The sequence below is a fragment of the Haliaeetus leucocephalus genome, unplaced genomic scaffold, assembly GCF_000737465.1.
Source record: "Haliaeetus leucocephalus isolate CR32 unplaced genomic scaffold, Haliaeetus_leucocephalus-4.0 Scaffold830, whole genome shotgun sequence".
In the NCBI taxonomy this organism is placed as follows: Eukaryota; Metazoa; Chordata; class Aves; order Accipitriformes; family Accipitridae; genus Haliaeetus; species Haliaeetus leucocephalus.
In genome coordinates, this window is record NW_010973266.1 from 3,466,897 (window position 1) to 3,489,040 (window position 22,144).

General features: G+C 41.4%; 1 protein-coding gene across 1 annotated transcript in view; it reads left to right on the forward strand.

Moving 5' to 3' along the window:
- The first annotated feature begins 18,410 nt into the window (after positions 1 to 18,410).
- Positions 18,411 to 22,144, forward strand: part of LOC104840765 (chromosome unknown open reading frame, human C10orf90) — a 65,444-nt gene continuing 61,710 nt past the window's right edge. Inside the window, 1 exon segment of the mRNA XM_010581958.1 lies at positions 18,411 to 18,576. Coding sequence (XP_010580260.1) covers positions 18,411 to 18,576 — 166 coding nt within the window.

Consider the following 22,144-nt stretch of genomic DNA (forward strand, 5'->3'; position numbering starts at 1 on the left):
AATCTTTCATGGCAATATTTTTGGGGTAAAGGAGTGAAAATTATAAGCAAGGTGAAAAAAAGCGTGAAAAAGCAAGGAACAAAACAAAGCAGGGGAGGGTTATCTGGTGAATAGATTCTCCTCTGTGGTTTGATGGACTCTGATCTCATATTCAGTTTTCCTTGTATTCTAAAGCCAACAGATAAAATTCCTACACAGAGGAAGAGCTGATATAGCTTATTGGGTGAATATCTGATTTTAAAAAATAATCCAGTTTTGAAAAAGCTGGAATGGGTTGCAAATTTGGAGAAAATGAAGCACCAGTTTCAATCAAAAATATAGCAATAACTTGCTTCTTTTTTCATGTCAAAATAAATGAAAAATTAAAGATGATTTTTGAAACATTAATTGCATATTCTGACCTGCAGGCAGTAGAATTGGGTTTTGCCAAATATTTGGGATATTTTAACCAAATATTTGGCATTGATATTTACCAATGAAATACTAATCCCAAATATTTGGTATTGACTCTTGCAAAGGGATGTAAATATTGACTTGCAAAGCTGATCTCAGAGTGAAAAAGATACTTTGTCTCTGTTTTGCCTTACAGTCAAAACACATTACAATTACTAGCATCATTGTCTAGTACTCTGATTTTGTAGCTGGGAAAAATACAGACTAAAGAAGTCTGAGGATGTGTTCACTCTCCAAGGTATGACATACCCAAAATGTTACGCAAAGCCTCCTCTACCTGCCTTTATCCTTTAGTCTTAAGATCCCTTTCAGTTAGGTCACAGCTCAGAAGACCACAATATCGTCTCCTGTAGGCATTTTTTTAAGTGCCATTAGAAGCATAAAATCTATAGCGATCTGTCCCTTGGCCTCTTTTATAATTCATCAAGTATTTTGTAGTTGTGATCATCTATATTAAGAACTTCCAAGCTACTAAACTATGAAGTTCAATCCCATTTGATTGCCTGTCTGCAGCATGTCCTGGTTTCGGCTGGGGTAGGGTGAATTTTCTTTCCAGTAGCTGGTACAGTGTTGTGTTTTGGGTTCAGTATGAGAAGAATGTGGACAACACACTGATGTTTTCAGTTGTTGCCAAGCGGTGTTTATACCAAGTCTGGGATTTTTCAGCTTCTCACGCCCAGCCAGCAAGAAGGCTGGAGGGGCACAAGAAGTTGGGAGGGGACACAGCCAGGGCAGCTGAACCAAACTGGCCAAAGGAATATTCCATACCATGTGAAGTCATGCCCAGTATGTAAACTGGGGGAGTTGGCCTGGGGGGGATCGCTGCTCGGGAACTAACTGGGCATTGGTCAGTGAGTGGTGAGCAATTGCATTGTGCATCACTTGTTTTGTGTATTCCAGTTCTTTTATTACTATTGTCATTTTATTATTGTTATTATTATCATTATTAGTTTCTTCCTTTCTGTTCTGTTGAACTGTTCTTATCTTAACTCACAAGTTTTACTTTTTTTTTCCCCCGATTCTCTTCCCCATCTCACTGGGTCGGTGGGAGCGAGCAGCTGCGTGGTGCTTAGTTACTGGCTGGGGGTAAAACATGACACAGCATCAGAAAGCAAAAAGTTGAATCATTTATTCATTTGTAAACCTTCTCTACACAGCACATTCAACTTTGTAGATTTAAGAACAGCTATCTTAATACCAGTTAGCTTAAAATGAAAATGAACGTAACACAGAGCTATAATCATTTACCAAACAATTGAGGTACTTTTTGCTTTAGGAAAGCAGAAAGCAGCACACGAGTATACCATTTTGGTAATTCAAAGGACAGTTAAGGTTTTTTTTGCACAGGAAGAATCAGGGTTACAGGGCATTTGTTGAAGCAGTTGTAAAGCCAACCCACTTTCTGTAATTGCCAGTACAAGTCTAAGAGTGCAGCCCGCAGCGGTTGCACGACTACAGCTCTGTTTATTGATCCCTGTGATTCAATGTTTTTGCTCATGGGCATAAGTCAGCACTTTCAGCAGATCAGCACAATGGCTGAAGGATCAATCGTTACTTCCCCCTCCTGATCCATTTAATTGTGATATCAAAGATGGAGTAATCCTTTCTCAGGTTAGAAGATGTATTTGAAGCTTGGACAAAACTGTGTTATAAAGGCAGAGAGACTCCGGTATGCAGATCTAAAGGAAAACCTACTAATTCCAGGAGGTGACCCGAAAGATGCAGCCAGTGATGCTGAGCTTAGTTTAAATTGTTACAACAACCAACTCAATAAATAAAGTGGTTCAGTTCCCTCACCTCTCCCTTGGCAGCAGCCGAGAACTGAAAGGCAAACCGCCTCTGCAGGACAATGGCGCTCCAGGGAAATTATTAAGCTCAGACTCAGAGTCTTTATTTTGACATTCAGGAATAACCCAGAGTGCAGACATGTTATCAGGCATGTGAGGGCTGAGCTCGTTTGAGCTTTAGCTGTGTCTTTTCTATCTCTTTTTAAAAATCTCTCTTTCCTTCCATCCACCAGTGTTTAACCAATGAGAAATAATTTCTTTAAAAAAAAAAAAAAAAAAAAAGCTTTGCAGAACAGCTGCTGGTTGTTGTACTTAATGGAGAGGTGTAATTAGAGAGCTGGGATACCAGCTTGTTTAAATACAGAATTGCTGTCTGTGGTGGGGTTTTGTTCTTTTGCTCAGAGGTTTGTCCCCCCTGCCTTTAGCTCTGCAGGATATTAAGGCTTTTGCACTCCCTGTGGAAGATTACTGTATAGCTTCTGAGGCTTTACTGGCAGCTATGCTATGGAGGGAGTCTGTATGGGAGCCAGGAGGAGAGGTGGTGGGAGAAAGGAGATTTCTTCAGGGCTTCTGCGCTGGTACACCATCAAGACAACGCACCCGAGGCTGTTTGGAGTGAGACTTCATCTCCTGATCTTCTCCCACCTTGTTTGGGTTTCTCTCCATCCTCTAGTCCTAAGAACTCTTCCAAGGAAGTTAAGGTTAGTAAGTCCACAAGACCGGTGGTAGGCTTTCCTCCCTCTGGAGAAGACACCTTGCCCCGAGGCCATTGCTGTTCCTTGCAAACAGCCTCCTCCTCCACAAAAGCAGAGGGAACTCAGAAACGGACCTGGAGAATCAAGAGACGATTTTTGTCTAGGAAAGAGCTTAGGAAAGTTTAGGCTGTTCAGCTGCCACTTAAGAGGTGCAAGAAGGACAGAAGAAACAGCAACTGCTCTTGCTCCCTTTGGGTTCCAAGTGAGAGATGGGGGATAGCCGGGTGGAGTGGCTGGAGATTTTGAGCAACTGCATTAATGCAAGAGCTGCAATTAAAGGATTTCGCTGGAGGGGTGCAGAATTTGCCCCCGAGGTCCTGACCGAGTAAGGAGGACAGGCAGGAGGGATCAGATCCCGGCTGTCACCGTACGGAAGAAAACTGAGCATCGTTGGAACACCAGGCATCTCTGTCCTGCAGCTGATGGAAAGGTGAAGCGAGGGCTCCCTGCCCTAATTAGTTTAGAGTGGCCTGCAGATAAATCAAGGCTGAAAATTCATAGCTTGCCTTAGCTTTGAAATTACATCTGAGGCACATAGTTATCCCGCGGCTTTTCTACCGGGCTCCAGCAGCGCTATCTTATGGCAAGAGCACATTCTCCCGGTTCCCACTGAATGGCCGTTCACCTGAGCCTGACACTGGTGGCAGCCCTGGAAGCAGCAGGCTGGGGACCTGCTGCAAGATTAATTCCCTTATCAAGGGCCTTACGAGGTGAAGGAGAATCCCAGACGGCTGCTGGCCTCTCGTAGCATCTCCGCGGTCCAGGGGAGATGTTGCACCAGCACCCGGACAGATTTGTGACTGATTTCAGCTTTCCCCGGACCATAAAGGACATAGATGTGGAACCCCAACCTACAAGGAGAATTGGGCTATAACACACACGGTGAGACAGGGCATGAGGGGCTGGGGGGGTTTAATGTATGTTTTGTCAGATTTTGTTTTCTTTGAGAACTGGGGATAATTTTGCATTTTGACCAGTACGGTGTAGTTTCGTGCTGTGTTGTGGTAGCAGAGAGATGCCAACCAAAAGCAAGACTGTGTTCATAAGTGTCCAGTATCGGACCTGGAGACTTCTCAGCTGATCCCTCCAGCACCCTAACACAACAAAGCATAAGCACAGGTAATTCTGCAAAATTTGATTTCTCAAATTGTCCTTCAAAACTGACAAATTGTCCTCATTTAATTTTGCATTTAACTGCAATTGCAACAGTTGACTCTTTCGTATTAGTGATATTGGATTAAAAAGGCTTCTGTCTACACAAATTGGGTAACACATCCTGCCACCTTATTTATGCCCACAAAAAGGCAAAAATTCAAGATCTCTGTACACACATTTAAAGTGAAGTTGGAGGTGGTGAAGCTGTGACAGAGATATTGTAAAGATAGGGGCACCGAGTGGAAAAGGCATATGCGTAAATAAAATAATTAGGGAAAAAGTGTCAGCATACAAAGCAGGGGAGGGACAGAATAAGAGAAGCAAAGCAAAATGCAGCTTCATTGGGATGGGAACACACAGCAGGTGTTTGGACAGCAAACAGGCAATAGTAGATGATTTTATGGCAACCCTACAGTGAAATGAGGTCATGCTGCAGACGGAGGCAAACTAATGGACAAAGATGGAGGCCTTTAAAAATTAAGATGTACAGAAAGAGGTTATTGGAGGTAGAGCTGGCATAAAACTGCAGAGGTGGACGGAGAGGTATCAACAAAGAGGCAAATGGTAGGAAAGAAGGAGAGGCAGTGTATCACGTACTCCCTGTAGAGAAAACGATTATCACTTTTAGATAACTTTAATAGTCCAAATCCTTGAGATACTGTTATCAGGAGAAGGAGCTTGAAATACAGCACTAGATAAAAGCAAATCGGAGCTCTGACACAACTTCTGTAATAGCATCTCACCTCTGTAAGGCGATGCTGAGGAAGTTCAGATTTTGATCTGCTGCTGCACTGCGCTGGGTGTGATCCAGCACTCCAGAAGTCAACACAGTTTGATGCTCAGCGTACAATTTTCATTGCACTTTATGTCTAAAGCAAGGCAACTTTTCTGGGTTAACAGCTTTTCTCTGAAAAAGAGAAGTTGGGGCAGGTCACCTGGAAGTGGTTCGAGGACAGAAATTGAGGGGTTTTGTTCTGATTTGCTATGAAGTGGGTGTGCTTCTTTTTTTCCCCATTTGGGAACCAAAATCCAAACTGTTTGCAGAGGTCTCTTTGAGGCGGTTTTCCTCACTTTGCATAGTTTATTTCTGTATCTCTATATTTGCATGTAGGCGGATTACATATATAATATAGGTATAACTTTATAAATTATACTGCTATAAACTATACTTCAGTACTTCTGCCCTACCTTTTTAGCCTTTGTTGCCTCTCACACATTTATTGTTTATTTTCCCTTTCTTTTCTCACTACATGGTGATCCCAGCTATCTTCTAACCTGTAATAGCATTCATTTTTTCTCCCCTACCTAGGGCATTGGAAACAAAAAAGCTATTGTCTGAGAAGCAATCACAGAAAATGCACTCTATGAGTTAAATGTATGGCTCTGTCTAATAACCGTGTTATCCCTTCTGTTCTGAGCACTGAGCCAATATTTGATGTCCTGCAGGTTGTTTCCATTAGGGAGAGAAAGTGATGATAGTGTCGTGTGGTCCTCTGATGAGCCCCTGTTTGTTTGTAGGGCACGTTCACACTCCTGTTTCCCGGAGCGCAGCAGGGCTCGAGCTGTCGGAGACCATTTCCTCGCCCGCCGCACCGATCCCCCTCTACTCAATGTTCAGTACCAGTGATGTTTCCTTAGTTTTATCTCTGGGCAAGTCCGCAGCTCTTCTGTGGCCCTGGGTAATGCCCCTTTGCTGCCTTTTCTTGGTGTTTCTCCACTTTTTTATCTCTTTTTTTTTTTTTTCCCCCAGTGCACAGAACATCCCAAAGCAACCTCAGAAATCTTTGCACCTGTGTGTGCTTGGCACACAGTGGCGGTTTGCATGGAGGCTGCTGCTGTTCACCCATTAACCCAGGTACTCGTATTACTGAGAGAGCTTACTGCGTGAAATATTTTTCTAAAAGATAGGGTGGGTTTTTTCAGCTAGTGAGTTAAACCAAATTTAATCCAACCTACAAGAATAATCTCTCTGATTTGATACCTGACCAGGCCTGGCTATCATTGCTCCTTGTTACAGGTATGCTCCTAATAATAGTAAGGGCAGGGTTATTACTTCTTTCTTTAATTTATATATTTCTAGTTTCTATGCTATCAGTCTGAGTAGCCAAAAAGAAATGTCTTCTGAAAGCTAGCTTGTACTGTGGGCTCTTCCCTAAGCAAGGTGGAAAATCCCTCTTGCAAATCATGGCTGAGTATGTAATAAATGTCACCTCAGTGTTTGCTTTGCCATAAAAGGTTGCAAACTCACCTATGAAACCATCTACCAAAGCAATCCGCTATGGCAAATGCTCATAATTCACACCAAGGGTATGTTTAAAATAACACAAAAAGCTGAAGATTTGCGATTGCGGTGAGATGCTGCAAGGTTGCAAAGAGAACAGCTAGCTGCTCGTATCTCACAGCCAAATCCTATGGCTCTGATGTGGCCATAGGACCACTCTTTATGGGAATCTGTGCTTTATCAGAGATATTGAAAACCCCCTCAGGTATTCAGATAGAACAATAACTCTGTATCTCCCTTCTTCCCAGTTGCTGGCTGAAATGGCTTGATTACTTTGTAGTTTTTGTGCTGTCTTTTTGTGTAAGAGTTTGACAGTTGTAGTAAGGGAAAATCAACTTGAGGAGATAGGCGTTGCAGTCAGTTGTGAATGCGATGAGGTCAACGGTGAGGTCATTCTCACCTAGTTGTAATGTGTGCCACGCTCCTACCGTGGTATTTGCTTGGGTTGTCTCCTGTTCTCACAGGCCTCCTGGTCTTTGGCATAGTTCTTTAAAAAAAAAAAAAAAAAAAAAAAATTGCTGAAAAACCCCAACATTAAGTAGCTAATAAGCTAAAATGCTCATTTTTAAAAAGTGGTTCATGTTTATTGTATAATGAAGAGGAAAAAGTCCTTTAATTAATATTAACAATTGAGAGAAGATTAGACCACAAATACCCTATTACCACTTTCCCTAATCCACCTATAATTGTGTACCAAGCTATCAGGGAAGCATTTAAAACCTGAAAAAACCTTAGTGAGAACCAGAAGGTAATTGTCCGCTTCAGGATCTCCAACAGTTGGATGTGGATGTAATCCAGCTACTATTGTCTTTTTTTCTGTACTTGCAATGCTCTTCACAGTCCTGCAACAGTTTGGGCTGTTAAACGGAGCTCGTGTGGTGGAGTCGAGCACCTAAAATGCAGAAGCTGCCACTGAGGGGGAAATTTACTCCAGAGTGATAGGAAAAAGGTTGTCCTTCTCTGGATTTTTGCAGTAGAGAGCTATCCTGTCTCCCGTGATTTGCCCCTCTGTATTAGAACAAGTACATGTTTCAGTGTTATTAAAATAATTTAGATCACTTTGCCTGGAAAAATGTGGATCTGATTACTGCTAGTTTGCATCACTTTTTACTTAAGTTTGGAGAAGGCAAAGCTCTCCAGTGAATTAATTAATTTCAATTTTGACAGACCGCTTAAATCAGCTTAGAAAGGCCACAGTTGAGTAAACCCAGCTAGCAGTTTATGATTGCTTCTTTTGGAAGGACCTGCTCAATACCGACAGCAACTGAAACAGTGCATTAAGGAGAACCACTTAATTAAATAACTGTTACAAGAGCAGACAATGGTAAAATGTGTACAATTCCTATAAGAAATTGATACGAAGTTTTAAAGAGCTATAAGGAATTTTTTTTACATACATACGTTTACCTTCACGATCTAATGGAAGATGTGCCACTGTGTCACTGATCTGATCGCGCTTTAGCTTTCCAACTCTGTGTGTATACACAGTAGGCTCGCATCCTGCAGACAGAAGTTTGCAGCTGTCTTTTTGCAAGACTGGAAGATATTTTGTTGGTATGTAATTAAATATATATATGTATTTAACATACAAGTTTTGAAAACTTCAGGTTAATTAAATATTTTATCTCACTCTTTAGCCCTCTGATATATATTTCACTCTTTAAAGGTCCATCAGCCTTTCATGTGACAGTCTGGCATGAACTCTGTCCCAAAGAAAATATACATAAAACATCTACATAACTATGAGGATGAGCCAGCAGACCTCTACACCAAAAGTGTCTTTCCATACTGGTCTCAGTGGACACAATCTGTGGACTGTCTTCTGTAAAATATGGATTCCGTCCTTGCCTGCCATTTAATTGTATTTTTAAGTGCAGCAAAATTTTAAGATGGAGTCACGGCATAGTTTCTTAAGCTAACAGACCCCTCTGCCTTTAATTTCTGCAGAAAATATTTTCACATTCTTTTTTTTATTGGGAGAAAAAAAATTAAAATGCAGTCACCTACAACTTAGAGATGGCAATAGCATTTGCGTTGTCCTTAATCACTGTTGTTTTTTCCCGAGTTCCAGTGCATAACCATAGCCATCAACCTCATTGACCTGTTTAATTTTTAATTTACTAGAGGCCTGCCACTAATGTGACCTCTTCAGAAATGACACCCCTCCTCGGAACAGTTGCGGTCAGATAAACTTTTGTCTTCTCCTGGTTCACTCTTCTCTTTTGAATTATTTACAAAGGTCATGAATTTCTTAGGAAATCAGGCAACAAGATGCTGAGAAGTGAAGAAAGCCCTTTGTAAGTTTATATCTGGGAATTAATTTACTTACTTGAATTGGGAGGCAGCGCTATGGCCAAAGGGAAAATGTGAAACTCCATACACTACACAATGAAATTACTTCTTGTTGCTCATTGTTTCAGGTCAAGCAGGTTACTGTGCCCGTAAATTTCTTTTATATGAGACCCAGTTGCTGCAGACGACAAAGTCATCAGAACCTATACACCTCGGGGAGCCTTAGCAATTTACATGGCAAAGCAAAGATGATATAGGATCATACTTCATAGCAGCCGATGGGAGATTTTTCCATCTGCTCCAATGAGGCCAAGATTTCATCCAGGATGGCTTTGAAGGGCTCCTGACTAAAACAGACCCAAAGAAAAGGTACAGCAGTAGGAAATGGTGATCAGTAGATGAGAGTGCAGGATACGGTCCTGGGCTTGCTCTGATGCTTCGTGGTAGCATGTACATTTTCATAATCTTATTCGAAAAAAAAATAATTTCTGGCTTTAAACTATAATAAGAGAACTGAACAGCCCAGGTAATACTAAAATTGTGGTCTAATCCTATTCCATTATTGAAGCAATTCCAAGGTTGTAGTGGGCAAGCAGGATGTTTTTTTTCTCCTCTGTCTTTTTGTATCGTGTAGATTTCTGTTAGAAATCAGTGCAGCTGCTCAGGCTGCGAATCTGCATGTTCCTGAGCAAGCCAGCTAGATCTGCGGATTTACCACGACGGAGGGCAGAGGAGCGGGGGGACGGGCTCCCCGGGGAGGCTGTGCCATCCTCATCCTCGCAGGTTTCAAGACTCGACGGCGAAAGCCCTGAGCAGCCGGGTCTGACCCCGGAGCTGGGGCAGGGGTTGGACCTGAACCCTTCTGAGTCCTTTCCCACCGGGATTATTCCAGGATCCTGTGAACTATGTGGAGAAGACAAGTTGCTATACATCAACTGAGAAATTTTATAGATATTGTAAAGGCTTGCTCCTGATTCACATGTACCACTTTTTTTTTTCTGCTGACCTCTCTTGTGAGCCCTGAATGAAGCCAGGAAAATATGAAAGGGAAAGCGTTAAATTGATCCGGTCTGAAATGATCTATTTATTTTGGTGTGGCTGCCAAACTGAGAATCACGGTCCCATCTGTACTGCAGTACGGGCCAGGCGTCTCAGCTCATTGGGATAGGCACTTAACAGAAACTGAAATGTGGTAACGGTGCCAGAGAATTTACTGTCAAAGTAAAAGCTGGGAAAATATGGGTGGCTCTCACAAAAACTGGGAGAAATACAAGGTTACCATGAGGATCACAAGCACTGTCCTGGGACTTCAGTTCCTTGACAGTTATCAGGTTGTTTGTTTTTTTTTTTTTCTCTGCAGGAGTCGCAGCAGAGGTGACCTTTAAGGGAGAGTTTGAAAGAGGAAAATCGGGTCTCCTTTTAGCTTTTGAGAGGGGAATTCTTTCAGGCCATTAAGATTGGCATGAAATGCAATTCAGAACGGAGAGGTATGACACAGCGGCAGCCAAGCCTGTGTTAGTGTCAGAGCAGAGGCAGGGATCGACGTCTCCGTAATTGTTTGAAGCAACAGGGAAGAGCAGCCAGTGGAGGCTGCGAACAGAGGAGTCATTTGGCTGAAGCAATGAGCCAGCAAAATTATCTGCGAAGAAGGATGGCTGTAAGTGAGGTGGTTTGGGATTTGTCAGGGTCAGAGAGATATTTCTAATAGTCCAAGGCAGAGGTTAATCAAGACCAATATGAGCACTTTGCAATGTGCAGTTAAAAAGCAAAACTCTTACATTTGCTGTCTAAGAAAGACCTTAGAAATGTTGTGCAGGAAAAAGCACAGAATTTGACTCCAGTGGAGCTTACATCAAATTATGTGAACTAATGGTAGGACTCGTCTCTTCATAAACCTGGATAATATTGCTTCTGGGAAGCAGAGGCAATATTAAATTGTTGCATCTATGTAACAGATCGTAACTTCATCTCCCTCTTTATTCTCATTTAAGTGTTTAGGATTCTTTAAAACTGTTGGTGATACAATGATGAAGATATAATCCAAGTCCAGCAGCACTGCTGATCAGGACCCATGAACAGCACAGCCAGTTACCGAACACAGTTTTATTTTACTGCTTGAACCCAATTAATATCAAATGGTTTATTAGCAATTAAATAGCTTATGTTTAAATTTTAAAAATGTTTGGGAGATAAATATTTGAGGAAATAGAGGCTGTTACAGGCACTTTCTCAGTTTAGATACTTGGCACATCAGTTTATTATTCTATTTATTGCGAGAAACTAAAATGAGTCAAAAAAACAAATGCTTCCTCTTTGTACAAATTGCCCATGAAGCGAATCATTAAGTGGTGCGCTGTATCTATTGTACAGAAGAGCTGCTCTGTGCAGCTGATTGCTACGGTCCAGGCAGTGCAATATAGACAGTTCTTCATAATAGTCTGTGCTGCAATAACAAAGAAGTATAATGAAGAATTTAGGTGGCATTATTTTTTTAATAACAAAAAGGAAGGCATGTTTCACTCCAAGTTTTAAGGACACTTGTAAACAAAGCCTCTTGTTTCTGTCTTGTGTCTGTGAATATGATGTTGTCCTTTAGCAGAGTTCGCAGTAAATTTAATATGAGACACCCTCCCTGATTCCTTGTCCCACTCCAGTGGTTCCACTGGGTCTTCCCTGGCCATCAGGATTTTTGGCAGTGGGTGTCGGACGAGGCGTGGGGCGTGTGTCTCTCCCATACTGCTGATCTCAGGTCCTACTTCTGCAGCTGAAGGCAACTGCAACTTCTCTTGCCTCTTATCTACCACCAGGTCTGAAGTTTTGTTCCTTAGCTGAGGTGGCGGTGATTAATGATTTATTCAATAAGTGCTAAACAAAGAATGAGGGCCCATAGGGATGGGCATTGTGGAGGTCTGTAACAGAAAGATATCCCTTCTATCGAACTGAAGAGTCGATGGCATTAAAAGGATGGGGCAAGTAAAGCTTCTGGTATAGTCTGGGCAAAGGTGTGGGCAGATCCGCTATTGCCTCTGGAAGAGCCAAGACTTCACCTGCTTTGTAGCAGACCTTTGGGAAAGTAATTCTTAACTGCAATAAAATACTTTGCTGATGTTTAGAATTTTAAAGTCCATGAGAAAGGTATTCGAAGATACCAATTGCTATTTATATTCTTAAAATAATGGTATTCACAGAATGATATCTAAATGAAGTTTAGAGAAGTAACTTAATGAATAATGATGGGAAGAAACCATTGCGGGAGCAATTGCTACAGAATTGCGGAGGACAAATAATGCACAGTTAGCTTGCTGTTGCTATATGAATGTTTATCAGGAGGACATTTGCCATCCACATTTTCTTGGTGATTTTGCAAAATTGCATTGCCTCTCCCTTCTTCTTTTACCATCAATCCAATTTTTGGATTGTCTATTGATAAGTTAAAGAAACTTCATCATCTCTTGAGATGGCTACAAAAGGCTGTGGGAATTTAGGCTCCCCAATTGAGTCCACTAATGAGAATTCTGAGCCCTTTCTCTTGAAAAACTACTGCCTGAGACTGCCTGTGACAAAGGGGGCTTGCGAGAGATCCAATGCTGGACTGCAGCCAAAAGGGCTCTGACTTGTATTGTGAAAAATACTGGGTCTCTTCGTTTCCCACTGATTTTAATGTACTTGAATGTGCTCAGTATTTTGTAATGCCATGTTCTACTATAGGGGAAAAAAAGTTAATTACACTCCATACAAATATTTAGCCACTCTATGTAATGCATCTGAAATGTGAGGCAGCAAGCTATCCCCTCAGTCCACTTATCAGTATTTTTTCCTGACTTTCTAACTTCAGTTATTTTCTCATTATTGCACTGTCCTTCCTTAATGCATGGATTACATGATAGAACAGAAAATATGTTCTTGTTTATCCAAGGGAAAAATTAACACAAGTACTTTTATTGCACGTCTTTATAAGCAAAGCAACTTGCTTTCTAAAGTGTCTTCATACATTAGAAACAGAGGAATTATACAAAAAGAGTACTATGGTATTTATGAACAGATGATATTTTCTTTCCCTTTACTCAGTGCTGATGCAAAAACAACCTTGCTCTTAGGTTTAATTTATGCTTTAATTAGGTTGTTATAAAATCACCTGTGACTTTATTAATCTTGCAAAAATAATAGTTTTTGCATGTACGTGGTGGCTGGAGAATAGTAGTTTGTATTTGTTTAAACTGCTTGTCTTGTTAAATTAAGTGCTTAAACTAATTAAAGATATTTTTGGGGATGTCTCAGCTTTAGCCTAATAAATGAGAGGCACAAGAAGGTACACATAGATACTTCCTTATTGCCCATAAATCTGTACTTATTACAACTGTAAACTCTGGAATGGAGTTCTATGACTCCCATTTCATTGAAAACTATATAGGCTATTACTGATGCTAGATATTTGAATAAGAGCAATTTTGAATTTTGGGCTTGATTGCTTTTAATTGTGAATTATGCTGAAGCTGCTGTAGTCATTATCTTAAAAACTATTTAATTAAATGTAAGTATCCAGCTGTGTGTATTTTCAAAGAGCCAAAATGCTCTAAGATCTTGAACAGAAGAGCAATGTATATGTATGTATCACAGGGTTTGCAAAAGCCTTCCCTCCTCAGTTTTCTTAGAATTTCCTTTCTTTGGGGTGTTTCATTTGCAGCCTTAATGATTGTTTTAGTCTGTATTTCTTGTGTGTAATTTGAATTTTTGAAAAAAAATAAGCAGAAATTAAGGATAGCACCCAGCTAGCAGGATCAATATGCAAAGTGTCCTGGACAGAGAGAGGAATGGAGACTTGAATCCTGTTCCTTCCTGACTACCAAAGAGGAAAAATCTAATATGCCCTGACTCTTCTGTCCACTGCCACCAAATGTGAGCTTTTTTTTACCTCTTGACTTTTCTTCTTCCGTCTCTCACAGTCCTAATTATATTCCTTCCCCTCAGAGATTGTTGCCCTCCTTCCATTTTTAGTCCAGTCCCCATCTTTGTGCCAGGTCGATACCAGTTGCTCTCCTCTCACTCTCTGATTTTTGGTTTTGGTTTTTTTTGTTGGTTTTTTTTTCCCCCCAGAATTATTCCCTGTCTTTCCTGTCTGAACTTCTTTCTTCCCCTGGTTACCTTTTAACTCATGTCTTCTCTCTCAGGTTTCTCATTTGTCAGTGTCCTTAATCTTTTTTTTTTCTGCCAGTCTCTGGGATGAGCTTATCTCTTCTGTCCCCTCCCTCCCCCTACCTAATTTCTCAGGAAATCTGTCTCCTGATTGCCCCTCTTTTTCCCCATACCAGTGGCATCCAGCCTCTTATCTCAGCCAGTCCCGGTTCCCCTCCTATATTCATGGACGAATCTGTGCCCCCTCAGATGTGCGAATCCTCAGCCGGTTACACAAACCAGCGCGAGTTCAGCTAAGGCTTCTGCCCAGACTTCACGCATGCCTCCGAGTTAATGACTTGAGTTAAAGAATCAGCATTAACTTTGAATTTTCTGGCTTTTGACTTTTCTTTTCACAGCTTGATGTTTTTGTAATGCTTTGTTTTTGTGGTACTTCAAAAAAAAAACCCCCAAAACACAGATGGGGAATAATGTCACAGCAGAATGCATAACCCTGGCTTTGGCAAGCCTGCCACCCCATTACCGTGGCTCTCCAGGGCTGGTTAATGATGTTGTCCTCGGTCGTCCTGGAGCCGTGTGCCAGAACAGCCACCGTTCGGTGTCTCGTCCCAAAGCCAGCTTGGCCACCTTGGAGAGGTGCCACCTTGGGTAGGTGGCAGCTGTAGACTGGCCTCCCAGCAGGGAACACGTGGCCTGCCACTGGTGCCAAGGACAACAACAAGAAAAAAAACCCCCAAATAACTGAGGTGACACGCTGAAAGACAGCCAACAGGGAAGGGTCAGCCCATGGGCAGAACAGAGAATTGATTTACTAACCTCCTAGATGCATCTCACTGATTTTCTGCAATACCTTGACAGAAACCAGATGCTACAGTGATAGCTAATTTAAAGGTATCAATAGACAGTCACACTCCAATCTCCTGCATCCCAAATCTTTTCCGTAGTTGCACCATCACCCTGTCCCTCCCCAGCTACACAATATGCTTAATCTGTGTGATATTATACATGTTGTCTTTGAACTGTGACAGATTGGGGCCGTCAAACCGTTTCAAAGGTGTGATGCAACTTAGTATATTCTAGGAATGATTTCAAGTAATTACATACATGGATGCAACTTTGCACAGAGGCATTTTTTTTTTATTTTACAAGCAGTGGAGATTTACTAAAGGGTTGTAGCTCTGATGGTCACCACTGGAGCACTACGCGCTGTATCTCACAGGTAAGTGGGAGGCTGTGTAGCTCCCCCATATCCACATCCCATCTCAGCTGCCCAGGGGAAACAAATGGAATTAAAAGTGCTTGATTTGAACTGAATGCCACCATCTGCATGTTTAAAATGGAATGGAATCTATTTGATCTGAAAAAGTAAATGATAACAGAATTGGGGATTAAAGTGTTATTGGGTCCTCCTGAAATGCAATTAGAGAGATACTATTCATGTTGTGAACAGCACACCTTTAATCTTAAACTATTTCAGAAGCTCCATTTGTGTGGGTTTTTTTTGCTCTGCATTTGCAGCAAAGTTCCAGCCTAGGTTAATAATATAGTGGCAGAACTTCACAATGCTCTCCAACGTACAGAAGTAGCTATTAAACTGTCAACAGCACTAAAAGATGATATTTTGATGGCAATGGATAGGAACCCCATCTTCCTGCTCATGCTACTCAACATTTCTGTAGCTTTCAAGCACAGTCAACTATAATTTGTCACTGACTTGCATATGTGACGTTGGCTGAATAGGTAGTCTGAGCTACAACTGTGTCAATCAACTTTTCAGGCAAAACTCACATAGCATCAATAGACAGCTATTCCCTTTTCTTTCTCTGTACCTCTTGCACTCCTTCCTGTTCACCATCTACCTGGAGACCTCTAGAGAAGTCGCAGGACATGTCAGCTTCATTGCTGAAGCTGTTCTGCTGATACTGACCTGCATAATCCCCTTCCGCAGCTGCAGCCAGAGATACCATTATATATACAGAATGAAGAGCAAATTCGGTCTCGGTACATCCTGCGGGGAAATGTTTCCCAGGACTGAGCTGGCCAGTATCTGTCAGGCTATCTTCTCCCTTTCTGCCTAACCTTTCCTTTAATGTTGCATGTATCCTAAAGGATGTATGTTCAGCCACCTCCAGGACAGCAGGGCTCCGTCACGCATAACAATTACTTGGGAAGACACTTGCCATCGCTCCAAGCATCCCTCTTTGTTCTTCTTCCCCCAGTTTTATATGCTGAGCAGGACGTCCTATGGTCTGGGATGTCCCTTGGGTCCGTTGGGGTCAGCTGTCCTGACTGTGTCCCCCCCCAACTCCTTGTGCCCCCCCAGCCTCCTCGCTGGTGGGGTGAGGAGCAGAAAAGCCCTTGGCTCTGGGTAAGCACTGCCCAGCAGTAACCAAAACATCCCTGAATTATCCACACTGTTTCCAGCACAAACCCCAAACCTAGCTCCATACCAGCTCCTATGAAGAGAATTAACTCTCTCCCAGCACACAACATTCAGTGCAGGTGAAGAAATAGCATTATTTCAGGTGAAAACATATGTTTTGGCCATTTTTAGAAGTCCACCATAGGAGGGGGTGACCTCAGCAGTGGTCTCTGTAGTCACCACCTCGAAACCCTGCCTCACCTGCAATCTGGAAGAAACAGCAAATTCTAGTTTCTGCCAAAATCTAGCAGATTATCACAAACTCTTCTGTCCCTGCTGCAGTTTTAAGCTGGTGATCAAAGTCCTGAAAGCCATTCAATTCCATTTACATCAAACACTGAATAAAGTTGTGCTTTTCTCAGTCTAAAACAGTCTAGAATAAGAATATTAAAGGCAGAAGTAAGCTTTACGTGTAAGTTCTCAGGCAAAATCAAATTATTTCATATCCTTGTGCTCTGAGTTGTTTTTCTTTCTTGCCTTAATTGGAATGATGAGAAACTGATGGGAGGAAAAGTGCATCCACCTGGGTTATTCTAGAAAGGCTCAGCAGCAAACATTATGAAGTCTGCCATGAAACATTCATCAGCCTAATTTGCACTACAATGTAATGGTTCTCTGGATGAAATCTTGACATCATTGCAAAATTTCTTGATTTAAAGATTACCAAAATCACTATAAGCAACTGATAGGCAGCTCTGTATTATAGACTTCAGTGAACTACATGAACACAATAAAATGCTAAAAGGATTTTAAGGACTTTGTTCTTATGTTCTCTACATTTTAAGTCTTTAAACCTGTTCTGAGTCTAGTAACTTTTTGTTGTTTGTTTGGCAAAGCCATATCTTCTAGAAAGGTATCTAGGAAATGTAGAAGTCACTAGAGTACTCAGAAGATTTTTGTAGTAGGTAAGTAATCACCTTCTCCATTACAAATATGTACCTCAGAAGTACTTCTATTGGAGGTGTTTTCTCCTTGTAAAGCCCTTTGTACACTGTAGTTAACTCTCAATATCCTTTTTGACAGCAAACCAGCTTGAATCACATATTTTTAAGACCTTTTTCCTTAGAGTTCAAATAATTTCTGCAGCAATTTTCTATACTCTCTTATTTGCCAGTGTCCTATTTAGCATATGGATACAAAACCTAATACAATAATCCAATGCTCTTCTTAACAGTATCAGATAAAATGATAAAAATCTGTGTTTATGTCTCAATAATGCATTATATAACCACATAGGTAATTGATTAAAAAATCTTTCATTGCATTCAATTATTAGTTTCATGGCCAATTAATCAGAATTATGATTATTTGGTTGTTATTATTTTCAGTTATTGTAGATTTCTAGATGGTAAATGTTGAAGAAAACAGTGGTGCTGCTGCTATTTATTTAAAAAAAAAACAACAAAAAACCATTAAAATACCACATTGAAAAATATCACCACCACAAGCTTCTTTTAAAAACAGCACTGCAATGTATGACTATTTTTTAAAAAAAGTAAATCATAAATTTGCTGGTTTTCATTGCAGGTTTGGTTTTTTTCCCCCATATCTTGCACTTAGAACACAAACATTTTGGAATCCAGGTGTTAGCTATTTAGCAGTCCAAGAGGTCATTACAGAAATAGGCGCAAAACCACATGCGAGCAGCATACTTGGGGATTTCCTCTTAACTTTGCTCAAGAAGCACTCGGAAACAAAGAGCCCAGCTTCAATATTTAAGTCAAGAAAATGAAACATTCATGTGCTGTAGCTAGATATTGTTGCTGGAGCCGAACAACCCGCGCCTGCCTTAAGGTTGAGGATGCACAACTGAATTTATACTCTGGCTGTAAAACCTGCATTTAGGGACACAAATTCCAACCAATCAGACTAAATAAATCAGCGGGCCCAGGTTTTATCATCACAGATAACCCTCGCTAATCCAGCAAGCTTTTCCCGAAGACAAAGGACAAAATGAATTGCTTCATTGGAGCTGCCTGAGCAGCATGCTAATGCGGGGAGGTGGAAGGCATGAATTATTCATGCCCTTACAGCTTGGGCAGGCAGATCCTGGCTTTCCCTGTTACCATTGCAACAAGTGGTGGCTGGCCTGGCCGCGCTCGGGCCGTCGCGCGTCCCCGCGGAGCCCCGAAATGCCTTCTGGAGAGGGAAAACCTCCGTGCCTCCGCTGCGCCCGACACAGCCGGCTGGGTTTTCAGGTTAAGCCTTGTGCAAAATGGACCCAGGAAACTCAGTCTTTCGTGACTCAGATGTGTTTGACCATAAACTACTCTTCTTGGAAGAAGATGGGTCGCTTCGGTAAGTTTGTGCAACTTTTGACGCTTTCCGAATCCGCCGTAAGCTCTTTTCGGGTTACAGTAACTGTGATGTGCGGCGTTTTACCAGTCTTTCTAAAAACAGTCTGCGTTCTTTTTGCTTTTAAAATGGGTTAAAGCAGCCTAAAAAGGCATGCAATATCTTTATTTTTAACTCTACAAAATATGTAAACACTATCTACAGTACTGACACTAAAGTTACTATCAAGCCTTCTTATATTGACTTGTATTATTTAAATTTTCAAGTCCCTGTAGCACACTACTAAAACCAAATATATTTATGACCCAGGTCTGATTTCTTGCAACCAAAACTCAGACTAATGTAATTCAGTGTCAAACTGGAGAATCTGAAAGAAATTGTGTTATTTTTCATGAGATATGTTGTTTTCCTCTTGTAAGTGTAACTTGTGTTGCTCGTTATTCAGCTAAACACATTTCTGACTGGGTTGGGAACAGGAACTGGCACCTGCACAACATTCCTACCGTGCATTAACTATTTTGCTGCATCATAAAGTAGTTGAAAGGCATTGGTAACTTACCCGATTTTCCTAAGGATAAGAAGGACATCTATTTCGTATGTAAAGCATATGGAAGTGATGAACTAAGGCTAGATTTACCACCTCTTTGTGAGGTGAAAAGCCTCAAAATGTTTTGCTTTATTATTCATTAGCAGTATACCTACCTAAAATATTTGTTTCAATTGTTTGTCTGATTTTTCTTATTTTCCAGTAGTGATACTGTCATTGCCTGAGAACTCTCAGGTAACTCGCTACTTGGCACAGTTATAAAAATTGATATAAATAATCAGCTCCCAAGAGCAGAAGCCATGGATAGGAGCATGAATATGAAATGAATCATGAATAAGTTTTGATTGTGGATAACAAGGTCTCTTTCTTTTTCTTTGTTTTTAATTACATAGTCCAGAATCTGCTGCTTCTACTTTATTTTCTTTGTTTTGATCATAAAAGCATTTTATTTGACATCCAAAAGACAGCCAAATTTTGAAGGGATAAAAGTACAGCATAATGATATCTAGTGCTAACAGTAATTAAATGCCTTATGTTTTAAGAAAAAAAACAAGAGGTGAAAATAGGGATGTGTAAATAAGAGGAGATATGCAAACAATGGATGTAATCCTGCTCTCCTTAATCATGGGAGTAATCCTTATTCACCTAAGTAATCCTGTTGGTTTCAGTAGACTCACATCAGTAGGTGCTGTAGCATAAGGCCCATATTTTTCAAGGAGATAACAGTGTCTGTTTTACCTGTTTTTTCTGTAATGCAATTTTAGCAACACAGTTTTTAGTGATGTGTTTGAATGCATTAGCGATAATATTAAATTAGACTTTACCAAATGTCTATTTTGCTTCTAAAAGTATAAAAGAGAAAAATGGAATAATGTATTAGATGTGTCAGTAAGAAGGTACAAACCCCACATATGTTATTAGAGTTGTGCTTGCAGTGGAGTAGCACTGCTCACCCTGTTGACCGTGTTTGTAGATTACTTTTTGGTACCTGAGGTATAGAAGCTTTGCTTCTTTTAGGACAGGATGCAACTCTACCAAAGAACCACTATGTCACCCAATGTCTCAAAAAGTACATTGGGGTCTCCATAAAAGTGATGTTGATAAATATTGTTCCTCTCTCTGATTTAAATACGTGGGGTTTGTGGTAATGTCCGGTGAATATTTTTATTGCTGTTATGGTCTCTGATCTTGCCAAAATAACACCTGCAGTTCTGCCTTGGGAATAATGCGTTTGTGTAAATATTGCAGTTGTGTTACCCTCCTTGGCAGCCCAGCTTGGCATTTCTGAGCTTTCCAGTCCAAGACCACATAGGGCTGCCCTGTAATCCAGGATGGGGCTTGGCAGCACCTGTGTGCCCTTCCCCAGGCAGTGCATCTGTTAATGAGGGAAAACTAATTACTTAAAAGCTTTTGGTACAATGGGGTTGAGAAGTATAAATAGTCATGAACTGTTCCTGGTGCTCTGCAAGCCACCAGCCTGTGTTTGCGCTGGCTGCCAGCAGTGGTAGTGTGGATAGGAACGTTACCCTGTAACTATTGCAGTCGTTGCTGTGTTAAGATGCTTCCTCTGTGGAAATATTCTCTTGTGTGCACCCTGAAGGGGCTGAAATAGAAATGATGTAAAAATGCAATTTTCCAGATGGCGTACAAAACTTGCACTTCAGTGTAGCTGGTATTAAGTACCCGTCGGCTTTTTGTTGGTTGCATTGAGATACCGAGAATGAACGGATTGTTCTTTAACTAGCTTCGTTACACGGCAAAGATTTTGGTGGTTTGTATTTGCAAATGAGGTATACGACGTCACTAGTATCTATTTGCACAGAGATATCGTATGGGGGCAGTTTAATGCTGAGGCTACATGGCTCTTATGGCCAGTAGAGTGCTGGAGGCAATAACAGGACCAGTGCCAAGAGGCTGGAAGGGCGGACTGGCCGCTGCTGCCAGGGGAGAGACTGGAGCGGCTCTTGGCAGCAGCATTTCTTTTCACTTCATGCATTACTTTCACTTACTGGGTCCCAGCAAAAGCCTTAAGTCTCTCCAGGTAAGTCGCTTTCTGTCCCCTGCCCCCTGGCCATGGGGTCAATTCCTACTCCTTGGAGAACTCCACAAGCGTTGGTTGCACATTAACGTCAACTTTATAACCACAGTTTTGAGGGTACTTTTTTCTACATCTGTTCTCCTTTGCTGAATTATAAAAACAAATCATGTGCAGCTATTTTTGGTTAAGGATCTCCTTCCGGCAATGGGCAAAGGTCAGGTGTCCATTTTAATTTTTACTACCTTTTGTGAATTTTAGAAGTGGCGGTTCACACAAATTTATTGAAGTATTTTTAAAACTTGGCCAAAAAAAGTGCTCTAGTATGGCTCAGCTCATTCTGTATCAAAAGTCATGCGTGTGGCAATTTGGAGCGGTCTAGGTTTTTGTTTTTCTTTTTCTTTGTGCATACAAACTACGTACAGTAAGAGGTGTTTTCTGTAATCCCTGACATGTCATTCTCATGTCTCTTCTCATATGAGGATACCCGTGTCTCCTTGCTTCCCACCCAAGGCAGAGGGCAGGGGGATGCGTAGTCTCCGCTATTTCCCCAGGTATAGAAACTCTGCGAGAGCAAAGCTATGGGTGTGCGTGCTGCGAGCGATAGTAAGAGCAGGTTCTTCGTGGTTTGGCGGCATTCCCTCCTTTGTGTAAGACGTGTTTTGCTGTTCTCTGGGGTTGGTGCCACAAAGGCGGTGCATTGTGGCTGTTCTGCCTGGCTGTGGGCACTGCTGCGGTTGATGGACTTTGCTGCATCAAGGTGGAAGCGTGCTGAGGTTTCCTACTCAGGGCTTGCATTGCAAAGCTTTTATAAATAGTAGCTATGCTGGGCTAAGATACTTGAAACAATACCAACCTCTAGTTCTAAGCCCAAGTAATGCGCAAAATAAAAGGCAAGTTTTAAAGTACGGGTAAAGGAAATTTTCTAGCTGTTGTTTTGCAGCTGTGGCAGAGAAAGCAGAAAGACTGGAAAAGCCAGCGTGCCGATT